The 17,714-nt window shown below is 53.6% G+C and overlaps 9 protein-coding genes across 9 annotated transcripts; 4 read left to right on the top strand and 5 right to left on the bottom strand.

Moving 5' to 3' along the window:
- Nucleotides 1-79: 79 nt before the first annotated feature.
- On the top strand, nt 80-1,990 carry B0H64DRAFT_462307 (heme peroxidase; the record flags this gene model as incomplete). The annotated part of the gene is made up of 5 exons (XM_062807546.1): nt 80-771; nt 819-852; nt 1,122-1,240; nt 1,290-1,643; nt 1,706-1,990. The coding sequence occupies exons 1-5, from the start codon at nt 106-108 to the stop codon at nt 1,988-1,990; spliced, it is 1,458 nt and encodes a 485-aa protein (XP_062657494.1). The 5' UTR covers nt 80-105.
- A 315-nt stretch (nt 1,991-2,305) lies between these two features.
- Nucleotides 2,306-2,816, bottom strand: B0H64DRAFT_475522 (uncharacterized protein; the record flags this gene model as incomplete). The annotated part of the gene is made up of 1 exon (XM_062808108.1): nt 2,306-2,816. One exon carries the CDS (start codon nt 2,814-2,816, stop codon nt 2,343-2,345), a length of 474 nt encoding a protein of 157 aa, XP_062657493.1. The 3' UTR covers nt 2,306-2,342.
- Nucleotides 2,817-3,643: 827 nt separating this feature from the next.
- On the top strand, nt 3,644-4,741 carry B0H64DRAFT_374822 (uncharacterized protein; the record flags this gene model as incomplete). The annotated part of the gene is made up of 1 exon (XM_062802373.1): nt 3,644-4,741. One exon carries the CDS (start codon nt 3,644-3,646, stop codon nt 4,739-4,741), a length of 1,098 nt encoding a protein of 365 aa, XP_062657492.1.
- Nucleotides 4,742-7,260: 2,519 nt separating this feature from the next.
- On the top strand, nt 7,261-7,756 carry B0H64DRAFT_374821 (uncharacterized protein; the record flags this gene model as incomplete). The annotated part of the gene is made up of 2 exons (XM_062802372.1): nt 7,261-7,576; nt 7,728-7,756. 2 exons carry the CDS (start codon nt 7,261-7,263, stop codon nt 7,754-7,756), a joined length of 345 nt encoding a protein of 114 aa, XP_062657491.1.
- Nucleotides 7,680-8,705, bottom strand: B0H64DRAFT_177208 (uncharacterized protein). Its single transcript, XM_062798864.1, has one exon. The coding sequence runs from the start codon at nt 8,572-8,574 to the stop codon at nt 7,837-7,839; it is 738 nt and encodes a 245-aa protein (XP_062657490.1). The 5' UTR covers nt 8,575-8,705; the 3' UTR covers nt 7,680-7,836.
- A 1,025-nt stretch (nt 8,706-9,730) lies between these two features.
- B0H64DRAFT_475519 (uncharacterized protein) lies at nt 9,731-10,907 on the bottom strand (the record flags this gene model as incomplete). Its single annotated transcript, XM_062808107.1, has 3 exons — nt 10,178-10,907; nt 9,855-10,119; nt 9,731-9,790 (listed from the first exon to the last, which is right to left on the bottom strand). The coding sequence occupies exons 1-3, from the start codon at nt 10,480-10,482 to the stop codon at nt 9,731-9,733; spliced, it is 630 nt and encodes a 209-aa protein (XP_062657489.1). The 5' UTR covers nt 10,483-10,907.
- Nucleotides 10,908-11,620: 713 nt separating this feature from the next.
- B0H64DRAFT_374818 (uncharacterized protein) lies at nt 11,621-13,009 on the bottom strand (the record flags this gene model as incomplete). The annotated part of the gene is made up of 3 exons (XM_062802371.1): nt 11,621-11,763; nt 11,891-12,709; nt 12,775-13,009. 3 exons carry the CDS (start codon nt 13,007-13,009, stop codon nt 11,621-11,623), a joined length of 1,197 nt encoding a protein of 398 aa, XP_062657488.1.
- Nucleotides 13,010-13,870: 861 nt separating this feature from the next.
- B0H64DRAFT_462295 (uncharacterized protein) lies at nt 13,871-15,179 on the bottom strand (the record flags this gene model as incomplete). Its single annotated transcript, XM_062807545.1, has 3 exons — nt 13,871-14,283; nt 14,341-14,662; nt 14,716-15,179. The coding sequence occupies 3 exons, from the start codon at nt 15,177-15,179 to the stop codon at nt 14,032-14,034; spliced, it is 1,038 nt and encodes a 345-aa protein (XP_062657487.1). The 3' UTR covers nt 13,871-14,031.
- A 736-nt stretch (nt 15,180-15,915) lies between these two features.
- B0H64DRAFT_399185 (uncharacterized protein) lies at nt 15,916-17,548 on the top strand. The gene is made up of 2 exons (XM_062804003.1): nt 15,916-17,357; nt 17,394-17,548. The coding sequence occupies exon 1, from the start codon at nt 16,223-16,225 to the stop codon at nt 17,348-17,350; it is 1,128 nt and encodes a 375-aa protein (XP_062657486.1). The 5' UTR covers nt 15,916-16,222; the 3' UTR covers nt 17,351-17,357; nt 17,394-17,548.
- Nucleotides 17,549-17,714: the final 166 nt, after the last annotated feature.

The raw sequence follows: 17,714 nt of genomic DNA, 5'->3' as shown, positions 1-17,714 counted from the left end.
TTATATATTGTTGTCAAGTACTAGGTGTAGTTGCACTTGAATCTCCGACTGCGTAACCTAGGACCTTCTTCGGCTCATGTTTATTTATACTTACAAGGAGTCACCATGTCATATTTAAAGCTCTTTTCCGTTCTCACTCTCCTCGCTCCTTTGTTATGGCCCACCTCAGCTTACACCTGGCCAAACACGGACACTGACATCTTGGAGGCGATATACTACCAACAAATCGGCTATGATGGACGCAGATTCAGCGCATTTGTCAGAACATGCGAGACTGGGAATAACCTCGGACCAGGACGAACCAACAGTGCAGAGTGGATACGAACTGCATATCATGACATGGCGACGGCGGACGTTGAGACAGGTATCGGAGGCATGGATGCCAGCATCGGTTTTGAGAGGTCCCGTCAAGAAAATGTCGGATTCCACGCCTTTACCGAGACCCTTCTCTTCTTCGGCGATTTCATGAGTGCTCGTTCCTCCATGGCCGACTTGATTGCCCTCGGCGCTGTCATGTCCGTCACGGCTTGCACTATCTCACCCAACCGGAAACCACTCTTTCTACCATTTAGGGCGGGGAGAGTAGATGCTACGGAGGCCGGCCCTTTTGGTACCCCGGAGCCACACCAAGATCTCACAAGCCACACGAGAAGCTTCGAGAAGCAGGGCTTCAACAGCACTGAGATGATTGGTCTCGTTGCCTGCGGTCATAGTCTAGGCGGCGTCAACGGACGTGATTTTCCAGAGATTGTACCGGCCAAGAACGACTCAGTAGGTGTCCTCTCCGCTTACTAGAGGCTCATCTAATCAATGGGTAGACCAACGTCGACAGCAAACAAGCATTTGACACCAGTCAGTCGGTGTTAGACAATAGCATGTGTGTTCTAATAAGCAAGCAATCCGTGTGTTGTTGAAGACTGGCCACTGACCCCTGAACGAACGCAGAGCAATTGAGTTCCTCGAGAATAGCACTCAGAATGCATTGGCATTCGGCCCTAACGAAACCACTCGGTCTGACCACCGTATTTTTAGTTCAGACGGAGGCACTTTGATAAAAAGCTTCGCCGCCTCGGAGGATTATTTTCTAGAAACCTGCAGTGGGCTTTTTACCCGCATGATAGACACTGTACCGAAGGGTGTTCAGTTGTCCGAGGTCATCACGCCCATTCCCCTGAAACCAGACAACCTCTTCATCGCCATGAATGATGGTGGTAACATGACCATCACGGGAGATATCAGGGTATGTCCCCTTAATCTCTTTTCACCAAATTCAACTAAACCTATTCCAGATACGAATCGATGACAACCTTCCCACCGATTCCCGCCAGGTCTTCATCCACTTCAAACCAAGAAGCCCCAGCACACCTGCCATCCCACCCGTGGAAGCCACCAGGTTATCCGAGAACACAACAGCCTGGCACCCTTATGCGCCTTCTTTCGAATGGTGGAACTTCACCACGACCGTCCCTGCCAGTCAGGGGTTCGAATCCTTCACAGTCGAAGTCGTCGACGACGGCCAGTCGACAGTGCATGCCAATGGTGGAGGCGGCTTCCCCCTGCAAACAGACCTCATCCCCCAGAACCATCTCTCCTGTAGCTCAGTGTATCTGGGAAGAGCCTACCTTCTTAACCTAACCGTGGCGGTAAGTCCCCTAAAAGTTTACATATTGGAGCAATCACTTACTTGCTCCACCACCGCGTGCAGGTACGGGACGAGCTCAATTTCCAAGACGTAAAGCTCACCGTCCCAATCCCCGTTCGACAAGCAGAATCCGTGGTCCCCAGGTTTGAGTCGCACGTCCTCGATATGGAGAAGACAGGGGTCCTCGCGGATACTGGGTATTCGCTGTACACGGCTAGCTTGGATGTTAGACCTGAACACATGTATGTCACCATCATGTCGTATGGGCTAAGTGGGCGAGGAGGGGCCAGGGATGTCGAGGTACCATTCGTTCTGTGGAAGGGCATGGGGACGTGTCCTTATAGCTAGTAAAGGGATGATGGCATTCCATAAATTGGATGCAATGAAAATGGGTAATGCTTCCAGAATATTACTCGGATCTTTTTGAGTAATTTACTCATTTTAACTAGATCCCACTAAAGAAGCTTCTCACTAAAGGCCAAGTGTTGGGTTGGACTTTTTGTCCACGCCCATATTAATTCCCCGTTGGCTCGGTCTGCCATGGGCTCGTGGCCTTGGTGAGCCCACTTTACGTCTACACTGAGTTGCGGAGGGCCGGCTTCTGTGGTGGAAAAGAGCCATGAGTAAGAAGGAGCACAAATGACTTAATCTATCAGCGAGGTCCCGAGAACCAGTATACCTAGTTATACCTAAACCCTTTCTACATCAGAATGCAACAACAGTCATCATGTCTCTCATCCTCTTCCCTCGCGCGGCGAGCTTGTCTTCGCCGCTCAGTCTCCCGCGCGTATCGCCGAGCTCGGTCCTCCTCCTCTTCCACCGGCTCAGGCTCTGGTTCCACAGGTATATAAACGCGGTTGACCCTAACACCGTCACAGTAGGACCAGTGCGAGTAGCGCCGAGTCCAATCCGGTTCGCCCTTCACTGCGTACGGCACCATCAAGTTGTAGGTCGGCTCGCAGCTGGGCCGGACGTCGAGACCGGGGATGGCGGTGAGGAAGTGCTCGGTCTTGGGCATGCCGATGCTGTCGATCTCAACTTTGCCATCCGCGATCTTTACGCCAGGTTGGGCTGTGTGCGCGAGGCGGGCGTCGTACAGGTTGACTGTGACCGGGGTGTTGCGGATGTTGATTTTGCCCAGTGCGTGTTCGGACGTTCGATTCTGGAGCGCCATGATTGACAGATGGTGTCCGAAACACCGAGAGATTTTGTTAGAGATTTGTGATCATGATCATTGATGTCTGGGAGAAACGGACCCGCTATTGGTAGAAAGAAGGAAAGAGCAGAAAGAATCAGCAGCTGCAAAGTTTGCGTCCCACCACAGCTCTTCCCGACATGCTTGATATATCTTGGGAGTACGAGCGGCAAAGTACCGTAATTTTGTTACAGTTTAATCTGCTTGAGCCGAAACTACGGCTACCTACCTGGGCTAATGAAGGTTGTGATGCCGGGCTTTACTGGGACATCTCACACAGCCTTAACTCCGCCTTGTTCTCATTGAAGAGATAGTGCATGGTTACAGTGGCCCTTGATTGTCTCGTTCCAATCGTGTTCCCGATTCGGAGGTTGAGAATAAGATAATCACGGAAGCTTTTGCTTAGGTACCTAGTGAGAAGAATTTCAAGACGAGTCAAACAGATCGTAAAGAAGTCGAATGTAGGCCAATTCGTGGCGAGGAGAACTTATCATTGAACGCAGGTACAATTTCGAAATTCGAATAATTATCAATAAAATAATTAGGTTCTCAACCCCGATTTACCTTTTGCTACAAATTCTTCTATTTCTTAGATCTGTCCGAATTAATATACCGGAACAGTGCAGCCGAGTCAAACGTTAAAATCCAAACTGGAACAACGGTCTAATTTCTTCTCATTCTCTTCTGTTTCCTTTTCCACCAACATTAAAACCTCCAACATCGGAGTCAACCGACCCCGGAAAATCCACCAGAAACCCGGTCTGGTCGACTCATGAGAACAGCAAACACCCTGGGACGCTCACAACATGGACAGCCTCCAGCGGAGCGTCAAACAAACGGACGGAATGCTTCGTGCAGTCGTCCAGCAATTGAGCAAGCAGATCGCGACCATGGGTACCTCGAACAGCAATTCGAAACTCGCCCGCACTGCGAAGAAGCTCGAGGCTTCACTCGCCCAAGTCCAGCGTGTCCACGGACATCTTGAGTATGACCTCGGCAAGCTTGCAGCCATCATTGAGGGCTCTGCCGCCAAGGAGTCCGACATTGAGCAATCTACCGATGAGGAATCTGCCGACGAAGAATCTTCCGAAGATGAATCTGTCAACGAGAAAGACAAGGCGCTGAGTCGGATGGAGACGAAACTCGACTCGCTCACGACACAGGTCGCCGAGTTAGAACCCTTGGCCCTGCGGAGCGAGTCCAAGATCGATGATGTCCTAAGTGTCTGCAAAACAGCAGACAATTCCCAGACCCTGAGCGTTACTCGGCTTGTCGCTATTGAGCACTCACTATCCGAGATCAAAAAGGGAAATGGCGGCGGTACATACCCGGGCGCCGTCGCCACCAACTCGGGGTCCCTTCCAGTCGTGGAACCTGCCAGGCCAGTTCCCCCGAGAGTCGACCAGCCAAAGCCTAAAAAACGGAAGATCTCATTCATTGTTAGCAATCCAGACCCGGCACAGTCTCACGAGGGCCAGCTGAGACAGCTGAGCGATGACCAGAAAAAGAATCTGCGGAATTTCACCAAACTGCGGTCCCTCACGGAGGGGATCCTCGATCGGCTTGTCCCATGCCCGGATGGGCGCTTCTGGGATGCGGATCTCATTTTTGAGCATTTCCGGTCGCTCTGGGACACCCAGAGACTCTCCCTGCAGGTCGCTCAGCTTACGGAATACATGGATGCGAAGAAGTCGCGGCTTTGGTTGTGCGTTCGGCGCATGGCTACTAATAGTCCCACCTCGCCGGCTTCGGACGGCGAATGCGGGACCTGCAAAGTCTGGTGTGTCCAGCTAACACCAGTGGAGGCAGACAGTAAGAGCAAGGACAACCGATACTACGCTCGGGTGGTGCGTAGCCGACGTGATAGCTTACCGGTTATTCGTGCCATGTCTCCGCTGCTATAAACGGGCGGGGTGAGCCAAGGTCAAGGTGACTTACCTGCTCCATGGGTTGCGCGAGACGATTACAGGAGTGGGGATGGCTACATGTAGGCTACCGCGGCGAGTGGGACAGCTTAGGATAGCTGGCCAGCAAACACGAGCCGGTTCGAGGAAGCTGTATATAGATCACCCCCACAGCGGCCTGCGGGGGTAACGACAGCTTCATCAGTAACCAACTTCAACTCGTGTCCATCACATACATTGAGGCCTTTGGTTGTGCATCTGTTCGCAGACCGTTTGGCTCTACCGAATCTGCCACCGACCCCAGACCATCGATGTCTTGAGGGAACCCTCAGGCTCTCAGAGGGGGGTAGTGGAAAGTGAATTATTTGGTGTCTTGGACAGGTAGGTGGGTAGGTACGTAAGCGTCTATTAAGCTTGGCTTTTTCTCGGACAGTCGGCCTTTGTTTTGATCCAACACAAGAGAGGCATTTATCAGCGTAATCCAACCACGCGTCGAGGCCACAGCTTTCCCTTGTGAAACACACTTACCGCAGCCAACTGAAACGGTCCCATGACTCCCATCTGAAACACGATAGCAGCGAGGGACCGCATGCCGTCAGCAGTGAAGACGACAACGGGTGTGTTTGGTTCGGTCCGTGAAGTTGTGCGAGCCTGACCAGCCGTTTGGCACCTATGTTGGCTACACAAAGAATGCTCGGTGCATATTCGGCCTTCCCGCAGCACCCCACCATCAGCCCGGGGTCACTGTGTGGTGCAAACGCCTGGACGTCTTGGCACGCGCGCGCGGGTTGCGCAACACTTTCTAATTTTTATCGATTTTTGGGGAAAAATAGGAGGAGAGAAAATTATATACAGCTATATCAACCAACCCACCACAAGCGCACACCGCGCAGATACCTTAAGCTATATATCTAGATACGTAGAATCCGGATTTTATACCCGATCGATGATGCGGATAATGCGCGTTGAGGTATCGATAGATTTCTGTTTTTCTCGATTTTGTTCGAACTCTTCGAAGATATCTTGGCAGATCTTGGCAGATCTTGGCGATTTTTACCAAAAATTCACCAGTTTTTAAACCCATCAAGATCTCAACGCGTATTATCCGCATCATTAATCAGATATAATATTCGGATTCTACGTATTTAGATATAGAGCTTAAGGTACATGCGCGGTGCGCGTATGTGGTGGTTTGTTTGATATAGCTGTAGATATTTCGACTGATTTCTGGTCTTCTGGCTGTTTTTTCAAAAATTAGAGCGTGTTCGGCGCGCGCGCACGCCAAGACGTCCAGGCGTTTGCACCACACAGCAGTGATTGGAAATGTACAACGTAACAGACCTTCGCTAAGCTCAATTTCTCTGCGGGCGCCTATCTCCGATGTAACAACGAAGAGTCGTCAACCAGGAATGTTTAGTCCAGTACTTCTAGAATGGACCTACTGGACACGAGTCGAGAATCCATCTGGATAAAAGGTCGCTGTGTCTGGGCAAGCCCGACCTTCCCGGTTTGTTAATACTGCGTCATGAGCCAGTGCCTTCTGTGTAGTACAGAGACATAGTTCATTTGGCATTTGCTTGACTGACTCGTTTCACAAGCCATAAACTCAACCTTCGTCATGAGTTAGTATCGTCTATGTACCAGTGCAGCGAGACAGTTCGTCCGGCAGTTGATTCGTTGGCTCGATTCACACGCCTTCTCTCAGATGTGGCCATATCACGCCACTTCTGCCGGCATATCCGACAGCCATACACGAACGACCATTACGATTGGAGAATCTTGTGCTGGTAAGGATCCTGTCTCCCACGGCACGTTATGTAGGTAGGCTTACATGGAAACTCGATTTGTAATTATATATTATATGCGTACATGAGCAATCAGCCCTCGAATCCCACGTCAGCCGCAAAGCAACAACAGGGACGACAGATGCCCGAAACGCAGAACAGGAAGGCCGGATTGCACTTCGTTTTGTGTGTTTTGGTCGAGACTCTAGGAATGAGACCCAAACCTAATTACCTACAAGTACCCGCCCCTGGACGGGTAGGTACGGTAATGGGAAGTTAGTAGGCACTGGGGACAAGGTGAGATGATGGGGAGACTCCGTGCCCATTGTGGAAAAGCTGTGGTGGATGGTAGCATATCGATTTGGATAAGGGTGTGTGGCTTTCGGGATGAGATCTATTCCTCCATGTATAGGTGCGACGTGGCGAGGCTGACGGATCAGCGAGGAGGAGAAAAATAACGATTTCAGAGGGTCACGGTATTAATGCTATAGGAAAGAGTACTATGCAATGCAGCCCTACATGAATCGTGTACCGCTTTCTTCCTAACGGTATAGCGTACAGCATGGCCATCCCGTACTATAAATCCAAAGTAACTAGTGCTTTCAGTCTATCAAAAAAGTTCAGTCCCCAAAGACTCCCGGTCAAACCCAGCTGAAACCTATTGCAACAAGGCTCAGAGATTAAGAGTCCACACTTCACTTTGTTTCCCAGCCCAGTACAGCGTCCCAAACCACAATGCCAGCACCACAAGGCCCTCCCTCGCTTCTGGTCTTCGGGACAGACTGGAACGCGGCGCCGCAGCCGACTTTGGAGCGGATGCGCGCCGTGAGCCCCCGCGCGCACATTGTGGGTGGCAGCTACGCTCATGTGCCGACCTTTCTGGTCCACGGAACCGCTGATGACCTGATCCCGTGGCAGCAGAGCCGTGGCACGTACGATGCGCTGGTGGCCCGGGGCGTGCCGGCCGGCTTGGCCCTGGTCGAGGGGCCGCCGCATATCCGTGACTTGAGCAGCGATCCGGAGTCGGAGGGGTGGAAGGCCGTGCTGAGGGGTATGAGTTTATTAGCAGTTTTGTCCTCTAGCCGTCTAGATGGCTTGCAATATGTGGGATGATATGGCTTCGAGTTTAGGTCGTTGGCGCCTATGTTCGTCAATCATCAGCAGTCAGTACCGTGTTTAAGCCCAAAGGCTGAAAACAACAGCCAAGGTGGTTCTTCGATACCAGTGGTGAAGTGGCTAAAGTACCTAGTGAGTTTCACAAACCAACTTCATACATACCTAGTAGAAATTGAACCATAGCGGATCCCAAGGCTACGTTTTTGTATTGCTGCAGCGCTGCTTCGCCATCAGCCGAGCAGGGTGCCGCCGCTTAACTAGGTGTTTTGCCATCTTTCCAATGACCTCTGAGCGTATGCCGGCGAGTTCTTGAAACCCATAAGCGCGACTTTGTTGACTTCCAGGCCTCGCGGACTGAAGAGGATCATTCGATCTCGATGCTTTTCCCACACCGGGAGCTGGTGAAAGAAGGCTGACGCGCCCAGTGCCGTGAAGTACTTGGCGCCGATGAGACTGTTGATGATTTCCTCCTGATTCGGCAGAGGATAAGCGTCTGGAATGGCGTTTGGTCTGGTTCTTCCGTTCTGAAAGGCCGTCCGTTTGTGGGTGATATGACGTTGAGTGGCTGTCGTTGTCCGGTTGCTCGGTTGCCAGCTGTCGCCCGGCATTCCTGCTCCAGCGGCGAACGGGAAGGTCCACCACCACTCTTCCTTTTCTGACCCCGTTGACGATACGCCAGGCGACGAACACCGGACATCCGAATGGCGTGGGGCGCAACATCCAGTCCAGTTTGCCGTCCCTGTGCATGTCATCACAGGTCTCGTCGACGATACCGCTGTCTTCGATTCCAAGGGGGTACACATGCCCACTGACTTTCTGTTTGTGCCAGCTATCGATGAGATTGATCCGTATGTGTTCGTCCTCGCTCATCTTGACCACGCCGCGGCTGTTCCAACAACGGCTCTCTTCGACGACCGTTCGGAGGCGGTTCATGAGCCACCTATTCGCCGTCGCTATCTGGAGGTTGCTTAACGAAGGTGGTTGGAATTTAAAATCAGGGAGACGATTAGGGTTTGCCTTTCGCCATCTCCTACCCTCGCACCTGCTGATTTGCTAGGATTGGAAGGAGGCGGCGACTTGCGAAGTGACGGGCTGCCCGCATGCGTACCTTCCCTACGCAGCCCGATTCGTGTCTGCCTAACTCAGGGCCCACGACTTGCAGAATTTTCCCCTGTCTCTTTCTTTGTGTCCAACCTTAGAGTGCTTGCAGAATTGTCATCAAATAGGTGCGATATAGTCCTGGAATACACACATTGTGGTAAGCAATGTGCCCCTGAAACCATGCACTCTTTCTGAATAGAAAAGTACCGAGCTCGAGAATGGACTGAGTGTTTGTCCTTGGGAAAACGTCCATATTTATACCGGCCCTTCCCGTTTGTGAGTACTCTATGCTTCCAGCTCTCTCTCCCTTTCACTCTAGGGGGATTTCAGGGGCATGTTAATGCCACTGAATCACTTATACCTGAGGACCTTCTTTAAACACGAATAGCAACATCAAAACGCAACCTGCCAAAGACCATCATTATACTCCAGAATATCATACTAATAACTCGCCCAGGTCTCGTTGCGGGGGGGGGGGGGGGGGGGGAATGTCAAAAATCAAAACCAAACCATGTCCCGGATTTATCCGACCCCAGCTCGTGTTCCGGTGACCACAGATGACCACAACCTTTGGTTACATCCAGCCCGTCCCGGCATCACAATTAACCATAGGGCCGTGAAGGAGGGCCATTCAGGGAACCACACAGACAGAGTCCTCGTGTGGGGAAGCAATCAATGCCAGCCCGCAATCTCCTTCATTGGCCACCCGATCGATCTGGACCCGAGCGGCAGCAAAGTGTGATCTCGCCACGGAGAATTACGATCTGTCACCAGGCAGCACCCGGAAAACCCGTGGGAGATCATGTCGGGTTTCGGACTCGGGATGCAGTGGTCAACGAGGACCCAGGCCCGAGGAGTTGGAGATCGACAATGGAGCAGAAGGCGTGCATAAGGTACTTGGATTGCGTGCGAGACTGAAAATAGATAGATGAACTACTGCCTCTCTTTTGACTACCATCCTCTCCTCCAAGCTCCAACGTCCACCCCTCTAGCACTTGCGCCAGTCGAGCGAGACATTGACGGTGACCTTGCCACTGATACGATCGACCTATCCCACGCACCATTAGCACCAAACAACAGGAAACAAGCAGAGCGACAAAAAAAAGACGTACCGCAATGAGCGCCGCGTCGCGGGTCGGCGAGATGTTGCACTGGGTGTTCATGTTCATGATGGCCGAGGTGCCGCCGCAGGGGGACCACGACACGATGTCGGGCTCGGCGCTGAGCGTGAAGGGGCCCTCCCGCTCGCCGGCCAGCGCGATCGAGTAGTACGACTGCTCGCCGTCGCCCGTGAAGTCGAACGTGTTGGTGCAGAGGCCGCGCGAGCCCTTGGGGATCTGCGCGAAGCCGCTCATGTCGGTGGCCAGGGTGGAGAAGCTGGGGTTGGAGTGTCAGTGTATACGTTTTCAAGAGGTGGTACGGGGAAAAGTCTCACGAGAAGCCCTCGTCGAACTCGAGGTTGAGCGTGAGCTTGCAGTTCTTGCGCCACTCGGAGGCCTTGGTGCCCGGGCCGGTCTGGACGATGTACTCGGAGAAGGTGACTTCCAGGAGCGTCTTGCTGGCGTCGATCTGGACATCGGCGGTGCCCGCGGGGCAGCCGGAGCCGAGGAGAGAGACACCGACGACGCGGACCTTCTGGGGAACGGCCTCGTTGGGGACGGTGAGGCCGGGCGCGGAGACCGACGTGGAGGGGGCGGCCGCGGCCAGGGGAAGGAGAGCGAGGAGTGAAACGAACTTCATTGTGCAGGAGTTGTGGGTTGAGCTGTGGTAGCTGTTTGAAGATGTGAGAGTGATGCTGGATGTTGAGGCTGGATGATGAGGATGAGGATGAGGATGAGAAGATGAGAGCTTTGTCCCGGGGGATATGGGGAGTCTTTATAGACCTGGCCTCGTCGTCGTCGTCGCCGCCGTCTTGGCCGTGAGAAACCAAGTGGAGGAGCAGTCTAGCTCACGGCCGACTTCGCTTGGTCCTCACATTCGATAGATTTCACGTGTTGTGCTGAGTTGGGCAGCACGGGATGTCAACACCGTGGGTCAAGGGCCTGTGAGCTAGTTTCGATATATCACCAATTTCAGCAGGTGGCTATTTTTATCCCATGAACCGAGCCCCCGTACCTGGGTTCCTGGGTCTGGGCCAGATGCATAATAACAACTTTGTTTATTATCGTCGAGTGTTTGGTTGAATCCGGGGTTAAGCGACCAAACTCATTAAGCCCAATGCACGTTCTCCATCTCGCCTTAAGGTACGTCCGTCTTACACGCATGGCAGCGGAATCCTTTGCCGTCCATGGATAAACAGCACAGGAACCGCCCAGCTCCCAACGAACGGTAACACACAGCCGCCGAGACTGTCAAGACCCCCTTTTAATATCGTATGTAATTACCATGCTGGCTGAGCAGCTGACGGCACCAAAGGGGAGTATATTACCGCCACTATAACGGCGTAGCCATGCACATGTCGGTCAGACCGTGTTGCTAAACATAACAACAAACCCGCTTCCTTATTCTAACCACCACGACTCTGTCTCGACACCTTGATGCAGGACCTTCGTTGGCGATTTATTTTACGCTGTTATGCTGACAGAAACACGAGGGGACGAGACTCTTGGGTGACCAGTGCGGACTCTTTCATATCATACTCGCCTCCTCATTTGCCGGCACCGGCTACACCGGAAGCGAGCAATTAGAGAGCGGTACCAGAAAACCAACACCGGGCCCACTTGACAGAAGCGGGCTGGGCCATTTCACGATCCAGGGGTTTGAAAACAACGGAGAATGGTAGGCCGGAGTATATTGGAGGCCCCTAAAATTAACACCAACAACATCCGCCCCAACTACCAGGGACCGAGGCAAACTCCCTTCCTTCGCCTAGCACCGACTACTGGTCAAACTCGCCAGCGTAGAGCATATCGCCAGGTGCACCGTTGACGCTGTCCCACAGCGACCGCGCAGTGTGGTCGAGGTCTCTTTTGGTGACGGTTCCGTTCAGCTCCCTCTCACCGTCTTCACGGGCAAGCCTGACTGTATGATCGTTAGCATGCGATAGCTCAATAAAGTATGATGGCAACCAAGCCTGTGTTGCACTGATTGTCCAATGCAAAAAGCACACCAAGCCATGAGGGTCAGGATAAAAAAGGGGCGGACTAACCATGCAAATACACCGCAGTGCGCTTCCCGCTGAACATAGCGTGCGGCACGTTGGTGGTGTTATCCGAGTTGGCATCACCAATGGCATAGACGCCAGGGATGTTGGTGATCAGGCCAGCAGTCTGGTCAGCGGCCAAACGACCGCCGTAGAGGTGGACGCCCAGCTTCTCGCCGACATCCGACATCTGCTCAGACGGGAAGGCCGCGAGGAACGCCGCCCTCTCCACAGGCTCGCCCTCAGCAAAGTCGACGCGGAAGCGGTCAAACTCCGGAGCCGTGGGCAAGCTAGGATCAGCGGACTCATTCGCGCTCTGCAGGCGCGTAATAGCCGTAATCGTGCGGTTGTCGACTGGCACCTTGTGCAGCTCCAGGTATTTCTCCCAGCCGGGGAACTTCTCGTCGTTGACGGCGCGGAAGGCCGGCGTGTCGGTGCCGTTGACGAGGGCCAGGACGTCGCTGTTGAGCGTCACCATCTCGCGCACCGCGCCGGGCACGTTGTCCAGGCTGCCCAGCAGGCCGAGCGGCTGGTCGGCGTGCTCGTGCCCGTCGCACCACGGGCACCAGAAGATGCCCTCGCCCCAAGCCTCGCGCAGGCCGGGGGTCGGGGGCAGGATGTCGCGCAGTCCCGTGGCGAGCACGATCTTGCGCGCCGTGAGGGTCACCGCGTCGGGGCTGCCGGTGCCGACGGTGGTGACGACGAAGTGCGTGTTTTGCGCGTCGCCGGGGGTGATGTTGGTGACGGTGCCGTTGGCCATGGTCACCGTCTTGTAGTGGGCGATTTGCTGGCGAGCGGCCCAGCGGAAGTAGGCCGGTGTGACGCCTAGGGGGTTCATGTCAGTCTGAGTCGGGTCATAGATAGCGTGAGACAAAGGGATCGATAATTACCATCAAACCCGATCACATCGTGCATGTGCCTCGTTACCCCATTGCGATACTCGCCCGAGTCAATAAGCAGGACCTTCCTACGGACACGTGCCAGACCGCTCAGAGCGCTGAGGCCGGCAGGACCGCCGCCCACGACAATAGCATCGTAATCGGTGACGGGCGCGGGATCTGCGCGGGGTAGAGCAGCGCCGTTGACGGCGGCAGCAAGCGCAAGCAACGTAGATAACAGACGCATCGTGGAGCGCTGAATAGGTATGGACCAGAGAGCAAGCTTGGTGCTAGAGTCAGTAGAGTGTACCTATGGTCTGGGGACTCAGGGAAGGAGCTTGTTCAACCACTACTAAGTCCTCTCCTCCCCTCACAAGACCGGAGTATGGCCGCCATTATATATGCCTTCTCGCGGGTCGCCATACGGCAAACCCCGCAGACGCAGAGGTATGTGATATGAGCTGCTGAAAGCTCACTATCGAAATGTCCTGCGGCCGATCCCATCGGGCCGGAGATCTACGGAGATCTTTGCCAGACCGGGACCATCGATGATCGCAACACCACGGTTCGGCCCAATCCCGCTTCGCGCGGGGCAGGTCCCGATCCGAACTCGGCACACCACCAGGTATTTGGATTGGCTCCTTGCTCTTGGCCTCCCACGACGTCTCAGGTGTGTCACCCTCCCCTTGCAAGCTACAGCGCATCTTTCAGGTCGGACAAATCAAGCTCCGGGTAGGTTTCTTGCGCAGACCTGGAATCATGACGCAAACCCTCCCTCGCAGCCAAACCACGATGATCAATGCCCGTCCCGACGGGGTTGTCTCACTTCAGCAGCTCAGCATCTGGGAGCGGTGACAATCCGAACCGAAAAGATCATCACAGTGGATAAACGAAAGTGATGCGAGAGTCTGTGACGAGGAACCACTTCTTGGGGTTGTATCGATTAATATATTATTCGGAGCGAGACGCAATCGAATCCATCCAGTTGGTTGGCTGTGAAATGACTGGCAGAAAACCTTGAAAGCCTCCCACGTTGATAACTACATAAGGTACCTGGGTACCTACCCGATTAGTGTGGTTGGTATTACCTGTGGCTCATGGTCCGTTGGCGACTCGTGTGCCCATCCTTCATGAAGTTCCGCATAGCAAATGGCCTTGGTCTCATGGATCGAGGCCACATTTGGCCGTGTGTTGGAGGTAGCCTCTCGGCAGCACCCACCATCGTTGAGGGCTGCTAAGCCTCGTCTACATCCATGCATGGTGCTGTAATCAAAACTCCTCATGGTTGTCCTCTGACGGCTGCTCCCGTTGACCATTATCGGGGACTATGGACATTGCCTTTTCCATTCCTCGGATCGTGTCTGCTATGGGTGCGAATGGAATAGAGCAATAGGAGATGCAGAGCGGGTCGCCTGGGAAATATTTAGACGGCTGGTCGAATCGATTGAGGAACGGGGCCGAGAAACGAGCCGTATAGAAAAAGAAGCGCTGTGCGTCCGTCGGGAGAACCAAAACATGAACCTACAAACTCTTCATTAGTGAAACAGCCTAGCATTCATGTGGTAAATGGGGGTGTACCTTGAGATCCGCCGCGAGATTGCGGAAGCGGTACTGCTGTCGCTTTTGGGCAAGAGCGACCAGAACGGCCACGATGTATGGATCTTCGATTTCGTTTGCCGGTCGGAAACGGCGTTGGTGCTTTAACCGAAGACGGGCGACGGGCGGATTGGGTCTGCGGCTGGCTGAAGGCACGACTAGCATCTCACCTCGCGAGCGCAGCTTTTTAAGGTCAAGGTACGCAAGAGGGGGAATGTCTGAGCGAGATGATGGGAATGAGAAAAGGCCATCAATTCGTAGGGTCGTGACAATCCTCTGATGGAAGTAGAAGTACAGGTTGGAGCTAAGGAGGGACAAGATTAGCAGCATTCATCCAAGTCGTTTGAGAACACTTACCACGGGCGCTGGTGGAAACCATGATCGGAGAGAAGAAGTCCAATTGCCGACAGCCTGAGCCTATGGCTGTCACAAGACAAGTGATCTATAGCAGTAGCAACCTCCTCGCTTGAAAGGTGCCCGGGACGTTTCTGTTGTTGGCTGATTGTCAAGCCATCTTGAACGGAGCTTTCGGTGTCCATTACCTCGGACTTCCGTTCCCCTTTCTCGAGAAGGAATCGGCAGTCCAGCAGCCGCAGATGCCGTGAGGTCCATTTCCAGGGACGGACGAACAAGCGATGCCGGCTGTTTTCCCGCAATATATCGTTCAAAGATGACCGTTTTGGCTGGTGAGGACCGGCGGGGGATTGCGGCGGCGTGGCGAGATTCGATGCTGAGGAGTTTGGGTCGTCTTCCAGAGGTCCGCGTCGTTCCGATTCGGCGATTGGCGCTAGAGTAGAAGGGACACCATCTACGGGTGCCATGGCGAGAAAGTAATGGTTTAACTTCAATTGCCGTCGAATGCTACGACCTGTTCTAGATGGGCAGGTTGGAGGTGGAAAGCGTGTGACCAAAGGGTTGACACCTGAAAATAAAGTAAGGCACCTACCTACTTTCTGTGTTATGGTTAAGTTGGGTTGGAGAGGTATAATAAGTACGCAAACTTTGACTAATACATACCTAGGTGAGGTAGGTACAGGTACCTCCCATGATACTAATACCTACTCCTTCCAAGGCTCTTTCACGGTTGGTTTTGTTCAATTTTCCACGTCACAGCTCCATTCACGGCATTGCTGCCTAACAGCCTAGAGTACGAGTTGTTCAACATAGGCCCTAGCGCGAGAAAGAACAGGTGGGCACCATTCCCGGACCCTGGTCCCCAACTTTACCGTTCCGATGCAATGCTGGCTGGAGTTCGGCGTCGGCTTTGATGATTCTAGTGAGGATGAGGAGAGTTAAACTAGGTCCTTAAACATTTATACTAATGATCTGTTGACGTGCATAGGTACTGAACCCTTCTCCTGTTAAATTACCTTCCAATAGCTCCTGATACTGCTAAACCACAAAAGTCAGAACACTAAGACATCACAGGCAGTTACCTAGGTATCTTCTCTCGTCTATTAAATTCCCGGTGAATCGATAACTGATAAAGATCATTTCAAACTTAATTCCGAACAGGGATTTTGCTGCGCCTTGGACCATCATTTGCTATATTACGTTATCACATTTTTGTTTTCCATGTGCTGAATCCCGGCCAATGAATCGTCCCAATTACCCTGTGTGGCTGCTTGCTTCCGTCGTCGTTCAGTCAGATATCAAGTCGATTTCATGCCATGCATGCGGCAACCCGTCATAGCAGACAAAGAAAGGCCGCAAATTTCGCCAAACTGTACCAACCACAAAACCAAACATGAGATGGAAACCAAGCTGGGCTTAGGGGTTGGTTGGGCCATGCCCCTCTCACCATTGCGCGTTCATTCTTTCTTCTCTTCTTTTTTTGCAGACATCGGAGAGGGTCGGCGCCGCCATGTCGGTAACCGCGTCAATCGAAGGGTACTATCGCGATTTGCGAAAGTGTGTGCCGAGTGATGTCAAGCCGGATAGGCGACTTGCATACATTCTTGCCACCCACCTTCCCTTTCCGAACGGCGTGGTCACTGAACTTGTTAGGTCAACGTTTCTCCGTGCCCACACCGACCAGCGCGCCGAAGAGATCGCCAACGCGTATGCCAACGGTGCCGCATTCGACTCCCTCCTCATCTTGCTCCGTTTGCTCCTCGCGGTATGCCCCGAATTTCGGCAAAGTTCAGACTACCGGCTCTTCACCTTGGCATTCCACGACTTTGGCCAGAGCTGGGTGGATGACTACATGGTCAAGGGCAAGCTGCTCGAGCTGCTGTACCCAACCGAGAGCGACCAGCTGAAACGTGTTGACGTGACGCTGGGCGAGCTCATCTGGCATCCCCTCATCAGCAGAGCGCTGTGGTCACACCCATCCCTGTCCTTTTTCCGACGCCAAACATGGGTGCAGAGGCCAGGCATGACCAAGTTTGAGCCATACGAGCTCGACGACAAGTTTGCCAGAGTCGAAATCCCCTTCCAAGTCCAAGACCAAAACGGCCCGATCGACCTCGGCAAACACTTCTCCCGCAAGCTCGGCATCCGCAACATCGACGGCTCCAGCGTCGCCTTCGCCGGGCTGATGCCCCCCACCATCCCCGTCATCATCAAAGGCGGGCAGCCGTTCAACAGCATCCGCACCTTCGCCATCGAGGGGCCGTCCGACTACCGCCCGGTCGGGGACGGGACAATAGCGCCCATGACGGTGAAGCGGCAGTACCGGCTGCGCGCGGTGCTTAACCTCGCCGACGGCGGCGTCCACACGTACCACCAGGACACGGCGCCCGTGGTGGAGCAGCTGGACCCCGAGCTGTCGCAGACGACGGGGATCCCGCAGGAGCGCTACCTCGCGAAGCTGCAGCGCGCGGAGCACGCGCGGCGCTGGACGTTCGAGGACAGCCCGACGCGCTTCTTTTTGTTGATCTACGTCGAGTACAACGTGCCAGGCAGGCTGTACCGGCCGGTCAGCAACCAGTTCGGCGAGTACATCCCCCCTATAGCGGGCAACGGTACGTGTTTGGTTCGGCTATGGTGATATTACTGTGGTGGCTTCGATCCCCGTTTTGTCTTGCGTTGCAGTGGTGGACTAACAGGTTTTGCAGGACAGCAGAGATGGGCGACGCCCCAGTATCTTACGCTGGACAAGAGTGTGGAAGAGTGCAACAGAAAATGGACTAAAAAGAGACGGGAGTCATCGAAGCACTTTTACTAGATGTTTGATGCTCGGTGGGAAAGATTAGAGAGCAACAGGATACAAGTATCTGACTGTGCCATGTTGCTTCGTATGCCACAGTAAGGGTGAAGCGAAGCTGCTGTGTTAGCCACAACGCCACCGCATGCAAGATTATGCACGATAATGCAGTCGAAACTGTGGCATCCAATCGCTCCTCTGAGAACTC

The sequence above is a fragment of the Chaetomium fimeti genome (genome assembly GCF_033439085.1).
Source record: "Chaetomium fimeti strain CBS 168.71 chromosome Unknown B0H64scaffold_5, whole genome shotgun sequence".
NCBI classification, from domain to species: domain Eukaryota; kingdom Fungi; phylum Ascomycota; class Sordariomycetes; order Sordariales; family Chaetomiaceae; genus Chaetomium; species Chaetomium fimeti.
This window is presented reverse-complemented; position numbering and strand designations above follow the sequence as displayed.

Coding starts and splice junctions, on each gene's coding strand:
- B0H64DRAFT_177208 (XM_062798864.1), bottom strand. CDS start 8,574: ATGAACCGCCTCCGAACGGTCGTCGAAGAGAGCCGTTGTTGGAACAGC.
- B0H64DRAFT_399185 (XM_062804003.1), top strand. CDS start 16,223: ATGTCGGTAACCGCGTCAATCGAAGGGTACTATCGCGATTTGCGAAAG.